Source organism: Nansenia antarctica (genome assembly GCF_963989245.1).
Source record: "Nansenia antarctica genome assembly, chromosome: 11".
NCBI classification, from domain to species: Eukaryota; Metazoa; Chordata; class Actinopteri; order Argentiniformes; family Microstomatidae; genus Nansenia; species Nansenia antarctica.
In genome coordinates, this window is record NC_137681.1 from 28,786,490 (window position 1) to 28,796,630 (window position 10,141).

The 10,141-nt window shown below is 45.3% G+C and overlaps 1 protein-coding gene across 1 annotated transcript; it reads left to right on the top strand.

The window, feature by feature from the left end:
- Positions 1-7,917: 7,917 nt before the first annotated feature.
- On the top strand, positions 7,918-8,883 carry cdk5r1b (cyclin dependent kinase 5, regulatory subunit 1b (p35); the record flags this gene model as incomplete). Its single annotated transcript, XM_080541592.1, has 1 exon — positions 7,918-8,883. The coding sequence occupies one exon, from the start codon at positions 7,918-7,920 to the stop codon at positions 8,881-8,883; it is 966 nt and encodes a 321-aa protein (XP_080397718.1).
- Between the last annotated feature and the right edge of the window lie 1,258 nt (positions 8,884-10,141).

Genomic DNA, 10,141 nt, shown 5'->3' on the forward strand with positions numbered 1-10,141 from the left:
GACTGGCCCCACCTCCTCTACACAGCAGTCGGGCTGCCCGATCACGTCTCTTCACAACACTGGCTCCCTGCTGGTGGAATGAGCTCCCCACGGCTGTCAGAACGGCAGAGTCACTACCCATCTTCCGTCGTAGACTGAAGACCCATCTCTTCAGGTTACATCTTAACTGCTCCTACGTCTCCTAAAGACACCCGCTTTCCCCTCTACTGTGTCCCTAATAACTTCTATTGCCCCCCTTGTACTGTTTCTCAGTTTCTCCAGTAATATTTAAAAAAAAAGTTTTAGTAGAAGGCGATAATAGGGAGAAGGTTTTTCCTTCTATCAGTGGCCCCGGGCCCGAGCTAGAGTACTCTTCCTGCAACGAATAGTGGACTGCTGATTCACATGCTTAGTATTCAAATGTATTGATTGTAAGTCGCTTTGGAATAAGGCGTCTGCTAAATGCCAAAAATGTAAATGTAAATGTAAATGTAACCTACAAGGGCTGGAGTTCAACAATTTAACTTTCAACGCATGCGCATTTCCATCAGTGCGTTCTATCGACACTACCAAAACTGGTCGCCAGGTGGCAATCGCGGGTCGTTTTCGGCTCCAACACACATATTTCCTGCAGTTAACAAGTACATGATGTTCTACTGTTTCTTTGACCTGAATGTTCACATAGTCCAGGTGGATGCTTCCCTGTAACGTGGAGAGTCCCGTTGAAGTTACCTATGTGTCCTATTCTTACCCTTACCACCTCCCCTTTTTCCTATTTCCTCCCCTGTCTCTCTCTACCCCTCTATTTTGTATTGCATGTAGTTGTCTTCCTCTTGTCTGTCTGTTGCTGTACAGCAAATACTTCGACTTGCACTTTACTTCCCCATTCTGTTCCATGCATTACAATGTAGCCCTTCCTCCGATTTCTACATTACCTGACTCGTACATGCTGTGATGGACATTGTCTATATACCCCCCTGTGAATAGGCCATATAGTCTATAAGTATATAAGTTAGATACATTCTCAGATTCCTACCAATCACTTATACTCCAATTTATGTCTCATTCTTGTTTTTTATAATCTTAGGACTCGTTTCGTTGTACCTGTTACAATGACAATAAAGATCATTCATTCATATTACATCTTCTTTCACAGAGCTGTCACTCTGATGAACAACCCCCCCCCCCCCCCCCCCCCCCTCAGGTACGCTGACTCCTCCTGTCACCTTGGACAACCAATTGCTATACCCTTTACACTACTGCTGTTTGGACATACTACCTGTGCACATACCTCTTTTTTGTTATAGGCTCTAGTTTATATACATCTGTATACACCATACTGTACATAGTTACCTTAACTGTACATATCTTGTATATACCACTTATCACTGTCATGTTTTATATCTCTATTTGCACTTCTGGTTAGATGCTAAACTGCATTTCTTTGTCTACTTGTACTCTGCAATGACAATAAAGTTGAATCTAATCTAAATCTAATATAATCACCTGTGATAGGCATTGCAAAAAAAATAAAAAATAACATCAAGGCTCCTGAAAACCATGCCAAAAATAAAGCCTTTGACACCAAAGAAAATCTTCCTTCTTCTAGCACGACGACTGCCCCAGGTCTGAGCATACATGTCTTCTTCCTGCTGTGACTAGTGGGTACTGCTGTGACTAGTGGGTACTGCTGTGACTAGTGGGTACTGCTGTGACTAGTGGGTACTGCTGTGACTAGTGGGTACTGCTGTGACTAGTGGGTCCTGCTGTGACTAGTGGGTACTGCTGTGACTAGTGGGTACTGCTGTGACTAGTGGGTACTGCTGTGACTAGTGGGTACTGCTGTGACTAGTGGGTACTGCTGTGACTAGTGGGTACTGCTGTGACTAGTGGGTCCTGCTGTGACTAGTGGGTCCTGCTGTGACTAGTGGGTACTGCTGTGACTAGTGGGTACTGCTGTGACTAGTGGGTACTGCTGTGACTAGTGGGTCCTGCTGTGACTAGTGGGTACTGCTGTGACTAGTGGGTCCTGCTGTGACTAGTGGGTACTGCTGTGACTAGTGGGTCCTGCTGTGACTAGTGGGTCCTGCTGTGACTAGTGGGTCCTGCTGTGACTAGTGGGTACTGCTGTGACTAGTGGGTACTGCTGTGACTAGTGGGTACTGCTGTGACTAGTGGGTACTGCTGTGACTAGTGGGTACTGCTGTGACTAGTGGGTCCTGCTGTGACTAGTGGGTCCTGCTGTGACTAGTGGGTACTGCTGTGACTAGTGGGTACTGCTGTGACTAGTGGGTACTGCTGTGACTAGTGGGTCCTGCTGTGACTAGTGGGTACTGCTGTGACTAGTGGGTCCTGCTGTGACTAGTGGGTACTGCTGTGACTAGTGGGTCCTGCTGTGACTAGTGGGTCCTGCTGTGACTAGTGGGTCCTGCTGTGACTAGTGGGTACTGCTGTGACTAGTGGGTACTGCTGTGACTAGTGGGTACTGCTGTGACTAGTGGGTACTGCTGTGACTAGTGGGTCCTGCTGTGACTAGTGGGTCCTGCTGTGACTAGTGGGTCCTGCTGTGACTAGTGACAGCCCTGGGATAGATGATTTACTTACTCAGTCAAATGTATTTGTTGCAAGTGGCTCTGGATAAAGGCGTCTGCTGCTAAATGCCAAACATTTAAATTCTCTTTAGCCTACTATTTTATTCGAATAATAATAATCATAATAATAATTTATTTAGCGCTTTTCCGAGGCTCAAAGACGCTGACAATATGGGGAAAACATAAAACACAGAAACAACAAGCAACAGATAACATGAGCACATAGAACAGAGTTAACGAACAGGGAACACAGTAACGCAGCAATGTCCAGGGAGGGGGGTGGAGGGGTTAGGGGTAGGGGAGGTTGTATACATGTCCAGGGGGGGAGGGGGGTGGCAGGGGTAGGGGTGATGGTTAGGGGTAGGGGAGGTTGTATGCATGGGAAAACAGGTAGGTTTTGAGGTGGGACTCAAAAGTGGAGAGTGAAGTACATTCTGTACTATGTACCGTACTGCTAAACTGTGTCCTGTCTATTTGTCTTATTTGTCTCCCACAACTTGTCACTTGTCCAACTGTCTCACTCATGTCTAGTAACTATTGCCACTTTATTTATCTTGACTATCCTGCCGGCTTATTGGTCTTTGTGCTGCAATGTCAAGCAACCGAATACTAAGAATGTTACTCTCTTACACTTAAGTGTGACTTAAGAATAAAAGGTTAAACTAAATGGCTGCTGTCTATTGAGCATCACGTGTTACAATTACAGTTGGCCTAAGTAAAGAACCCACCCTGTCCATGTTTGGCAAGCCTGGCAAAAAAGTTGACAAACTCACCATTTGGGCTACAAACCTTTGGTCTATAAACATGAGAATAATACAACAAGTAGGCACAGCTGTCCGCTGCTAAGTTAAATACAATTCCGTTAGGAATGCAGGCCTACCCCACCGACTGTGTGTCACCCAAAGTACAACTCTACCTGCCTATTTCTCTACATACATCTTGCACAAATGGAACCACAGTATTCACTGTTACCGTGTTGTCAAAGCGAAAGGGTTACATAGAAAACACATACAAGCATCGACTCCCTCTCAAAAAACCTACAGAGGTCAAGTTCATGCAGCAGAATGTCGTCGCCCTCCATTACAGTTGCCGTTTAAACAAAATAAAAATAAATTAGTTTCAAACTATTGTAGGGAACAACAACATACCTTGTTTGTCGTTTCTGGGTGGAAACACATCAAATGGCGTACCTGTACTGTACTGTGCAGTACCACCTCCCCTCCAACCCCCCATACAACATGTTCATTAGGTGTCCGAGGCCTCTGGGAATGATCTAGTCTTTATTTCCGTGGGGTCAGGGAGGTGAGATGTCTGGGCCTATTGCAGACCGATTAGACGATTACAACGTTATTGTCTTTGCAGAGTATAATACCAGACAACGAAATGCAGCCAGTTTAACATATAACCAGAAGTGCAAATAGTGATATAAGAACAATAAAAACAGTACTTCACCAGAAGTGATATTGATAGGTACAGTATTGCCAGTACAGTAGTTATGTACAGTTATGAGCTATGTACAGGTAATCATAATTGCTTTGTACTTGATTAATTGAATCAGGTGTGCTGGTGGTGGAACAGATCAGATATGTGGAGCGGCTGGGGGTCCCAGAGGAGAGGTTTGAGAACCACTGCTCTAAACATAATCTGGAATGACGTTTTGTTCTGATGTGCACATCGTTATTTTTCAGAGAATGTTGTATTTTCCCCCACTCACATCTACGCAGGCGCAGCAGGCGCATGATGGGAGTTATGGAAATGTGTGAGTTGTAGTTATTTGGGAAACGCAGTCACGGTGTTATTTTGGCCATGCAGACTACAAATAGCCTATAGGGCAGAATGTCATATGCTAAATCTATGGAATAGGATAATCAGATTAGATTATAAGACGTTGCAGTAGCAAATTTCATTTGTCAATGAGTGAAAAAAACAGAAAAAAGTGGGGAAATCTATGTACAAAGAAATAGATACATTAGGAATTCATTATGAATGTGCACATAAAAGCAAGGACTATCATGAAGGTGTACCTAGGTCAGGCCTACTGAATGAAGGTGTACCTATAGGCCAGGCCTATTGAATGGCAACTAACAATGTCTTTACCACTGATCATATGGTCTTTACAAGGCTATTTGGGCTATAATGTCCCATATTTGGATTGGCCTATTATATATATTAATAATAATAATAATAATATTAGGCCTATTAATAATAAGTAAAAAAGTAAAAAATGTACTACAAGGCATATATCAGTAGACTAAAACATGGTTGATTTCTCTATTTGTAGAAGATGAAAATATGGAAATCATATGCATAATTCGCTTAGCAAGAAATGGATCATGCGAGTTCATCGAGTGCATCCATGCATGCATGCAGTGTGGTGGCTCTGCTTGTTATGATTGGGTGGAGGAGTTTCAGAAACAGGACCACGGACAGAAACGGGACCACGGACAGAAACAGGACCACGGACAGAGCGCCAAGCGGCGCCCGACCACCGCCTTTCCACCAGCCAGTACAGCAGCCCTCCGCCGCAGCGCATCTCTCCAACAGGACCAACAGCACATCTTCACACCACCATTCATTCCACAGTTGCCTCCCGTCGCCTGCACACCGGAGAGACAGGAGATCTATGTCGACGCGTGCGGATGCTTTACCTATTTGATAAACACCTTTTTATTTCACTGGATTATAACCGGGTTGTGTTTGGCCGTATTCTCGGAAATGATTGTTGCTGATGAGATTTCACCTTGACGCGCATCACCATCTCAGAGGATAGATGCACCATCTCAGAGGATAGATGCACCATCTCAGAGGATAGATGTACCATCTCAGAGGATAGATGCACCATCTCAGAGGATAGATGTACCATCTCAGAGGATAGATGTACCATCTCAGAGGATAGATGTACCATCTCAGAGGATAGATGTACCATCTCAGAGGACAGATGCACCATCTCAGAGGACAGATGCACCATCTCAGAGGACAGATGCACCATCTCAGAGGATAGATGCACCATCTCAGAGGATAGATGCACCATCTCAGAGGATAGATGCACCATCTCAGAGGATAGATGCACCATCTCAGAGGATAGATGCACCATCTCAGAGGGAATCAGGCTACAGCAAGCCGTCTGCGCTGCAATTCTTTTTGCATCAGCAACTGAAGGAAAAACATATTCTTTTTGTAAGTATGCTTCAGTCTGTTTCACATTGTCGTGATTTAGGCCTATGGTCAGTCGGGTTTATTTAGACTATGACGAAGATTATGAATTGTGAATAATCACAGGGGGAAATATAATCTGAGCTGCGGCTATGGGTAGACTTTTTTGTTGTTGTTTACATAAACATGTGGACATTTGCTGATAGTGCATGCACGCCATAACCATATAATGTTAGTCGATGAATCTATATATTTGTATATATTGTATATACGTGTATATGTATTTACTTGTTTAAATCTTATAGTCATTCTTATATTATTTAGTTATTTTGTTAAAGCACTTTGAGCTGCAACGTTAGCAGGAAACGTGCTATACAAATAAAGGTTATTATTATTAAGGGGAGTCATGTTTGGAGAGGGAATGCCATAAATACATAAACAGATCGTCTTTATTCCGACGCGGCCGCTCGGTTTCAGAACCCTGGACAGTAACCGAGACAACCAGAACTATTTATTTTTCAAATGACAGCGAAAACACAACATGTGATTTATTTAAGAAACTCTTTGGGATATTTGCTACATCAACAACCACTTGAAAATAAGTGAGTATGGTCTAATTTATGTTGGATGAATCTGAGCCTACATTTCTCTCGTTCTCATAGCCTAGAAAAACATAGTCTAATATATTCGTTTAATTGGGAGGCAGACCTAATATACTAAAGATGATCGTGGTGAAAGACTCTTCGGTGACAGTCGTCGTTTTAGTAAATATGCCCAGTAAAGGCATGTCATATTATATAATGTTTATATAAATAAACCTTATAAGCGACTTTCACTGCTTCTTCTGTAGGTGTTTACGTACTGGGCTTCCATTTTAAGCACAGAGAGGATCTGTGATCTGTGACTGGCTTCGAGGCGTCATTCGTTATGCTTCAATCGAATTAAATGATTTTTCATGTATAAATCATGATGTGCAATATTCACAAAAGCGTCGAGCGAAACATTAATCTGGGCAGTGCCGTGCAGGTCACTGTGACCTGAGATCTGCAATAATCAACAATGAATGATGCGCAGATGTGTTTTCTTACAGTCAGTGTTGCAATGGTTATTAGTGGGAAATAACGTTGCGCTCCCTGCCTATATCTGTTTGAAGGAAAAGAGTTTAGATGAACATCTCACAAGGAGGGATAGCAGGGATGTGGCGTCTATTACATGTCTATCAGCCCATATACAGTATAATACTGTAAGCTACCAGGTCTGCTCATGTTTTCCCTTTGGCTTCACATGCTGTTATTAAGCATTCGGGTATTCGTGTCACAATGGCCAGGTGACTTGGATTCCCACAAGTGCATTCATTCACTGACATAGCCTACATTTCCAATGTGTTTTTCATTTACCAAGCTAAATCAATAGCTACTCCCAATTAGACAATTAATGCGCATCACTGGTCGATATACTCTATTGTGAATAGCTACGTTTGTGAAAGAGTACTGCTGACAGCAATTGTAATTCCTATAAATTGTCAGTGCCAACAAAGATATATTTAACATCGAATCAATTTCATGAATGAATGAATAGTTTAATGACCACACGACCTAGGTCGGTGGAATTTGTTGTCGGTACAGCTCAAAAGCAGTGTCAAAAAACATACACACATTGTACATGACTATTACATGGACAAAACATACATAACCACAAGACAAGACAGAACATATTTACAATTTACCATTTATACAGTGCAGTGAGTCAGGTGTCATATTACACACATGCATCAATACACAAATAAGACAGCACAATAGCTGAAATACAATGGAAAAAAGATACCAGACATTCAGTTTATCTCATTGAATGTTTTTGTTGTTTTCCCACAGGCACTCCTGACCCCTTTGAAGAGGAGAGCTCAATAACCAGATAGACTCCCCCTAAGGCAACCAACCCCCTGACTCATCAAACATCCACTGCTTCCTACCACCACTAGCCCTTAACCCCTGACCCCCCGGCCTTCGATGCCTGAGAGGAATCAGAGGCTATAGCCGAGGGTCTCCAAGCTTGTAAACATAGAGGCTCTGAGCCCCCCGTAGGGGAGGATATCTCTCTCTCTGCTTGCTTCTCACCCCCCCCCACCACCAACCCCCCGCTGCCGTCTAACGCGCTCCCCCCCGGACGTCTGACTTGACTGACTAACGCCGTCGCCATGGGAACCGTACTGTCTCTCTCGCCGAGCTACCGGAAGGCGGCCCTGTTCGAGGACGGCCCCGCCACGGTGGGCCACTACACGGCCGTGCAGAACAGCAAGAACGCCAAGGACAAGAACCTGAAGCGCCACTCGCTCATCAACGTGCTGCCGTGGAAGCGGATCGTGGCGGTGTCGGCCAAGAAGAAGAGCTCCAAGAAGGTGCAGCCCAACGGCCCCGCCTATCAGAACAACATCACCCACCTCAACAACGAGAACCTGAAGAAGTCGCAGTCCTGCGCCAACCTCTCCACCTTCGCCCAGCAGCAGCAGGACCACCACCAGGGCGCCGCCACCCCAGCCCTCGGCAAGACCACCGCCACCAACAACGCCAACGTCTCGGGGTCCGTCAAGAAAGTCCCGCTCGCCAACTCTAACGCGGCCGCCGTGGGGGCTCCCACCACCCAAGGCACGCCCAAGCGCGTCATCGTCCAGGCGTCCACCAGCGAGCTGCTGCGTTGCCTCGGGGAGTTCCTGTGCCGCCGCTGCTACCGCCTGAAGCACCTCTCCCCGACCGACCCGGTGCTGTGGCTGCGCAGCGTGGACCGCTCCCTGCTGCTGCAGGGCTGGCAGGACCAGGGCTTCGTCACGCCCGCCAACGTGGTGTTCGTGTACATGCTGTGCCGCGACGTGGTCTCCTCGGAGGTGGCCACGGAGCACGAGCTGCAGGCGTCGCTGCTCACCTGCCTGTACCTGAGCTACTCGTACATGGGCAACGAGATCTCCTACCCGCTGAAGCCCTTCCTGGTGGAGACGTCCAAGGAGACCTTCTGGGACCGCTGCCTGTCCATCATCAACCTGATGAGCGGCAAGATGCTGCAGATCAACTCGGACCCGCACTACTTCACCCAGGTGTTCGCCGACCTGAAGAACGAGAGCCAGAAGGAGGAGGAGAGGAGCCGCCTGCTCATCGGGCTGGACCGGTGAGGGGGCCTCACGGGGGGGGGGAGGAGGGGGGGAGGGGAGCGGGGCAGGGGCCTACTCCAGTCTGGCATTTCATAAGGGGGAACTAGGGGGACTAGGAGTGAGATTGGGAGAGATTGGGAGTGAGGGAGGAGGAGGAAGAGGGGAGGTTTTGATGGGAAAAGATAGTTTTGGGGGTTTTTAGGGTTATTTGGGCTTAGGCCTAGATATCATATTTTCAGAAGTTTGGGATTATAAGCATGTTAGGAGAGCTGACAGTAAAACAGTTGACCAAAAAGGGGGACAGAAACAGAACAGAGAATATCCAATTCTATCATTGGGGGAAATCCCAGAACTCCTATTTCAAGTTTTAGAAACAAATATTTTTGAAGGAAAGAAGATTTGAGTATTGACTTCACCTAACGTTTTTTTGGACAAGAATATAATAGAAAACAAAAATGCCAGACTCGGGTACAACCGTTGCTTTACACATAGACATATGAAGACAATAAAGACTATGAAAAAAAAGAAGATGATAAAACAACAACAATAGAAAAAGAACACAAATCTACAGCTATGAATGTGGAGAGGACTTAGTTCTTGAGACGAGCAGACACCCAGCTGAGGCCAGCTGAGTACAGTAGTGTGATGTCACTGCCTTTCTTCCTGAGAGGCTAGCCTAGCCTAGCCATCGCGTGACTGGGCAAAACTGCTCCCATCATGTGGGAACAAACAAACATCAATCCAACCCTGGAACTCTAGACTGTGAATACCCACTGTGTCCCCCCCCCCCGCCCTAATTAAGAACAGTCCACCAATGCTGGATTAACGTTGCTTTGGGGTTCATGTTTGTGACTTTGGGAGATGGGGGGGTTGTGGTTGGAGAGGAAGGTTGGTGATATCAGGAAGTAGACAACAGGCCAGCATTGCATTGTGGGATTGTTTGCCAGAAGATAACAGGAAGGAGGAGATGAAAACAAACACATTTAAAATGGATGTTTTAACTCTGAAGGCTCTCACCTTGCAAGGTTTATTTATTGATTTTCTTAAAAAATTGTTTTTGTTAACTTAGAAATGTAACCTAATGCACGTGTGCCATGCAATTTGTAATGGAGTTTTGGAGGGCAGGAACTATACTTTACTTCTTTCCATATGATTTGTAAACTAAATGCATATGCATTAGAGAATGCTGTGTACAAAGTGAAACTAGTTTATTTAGCTATGCTTGCTAAAATAGGCTATTTGTTTACCAATGAATTATTTTGTACTTAACGTCTCAAAG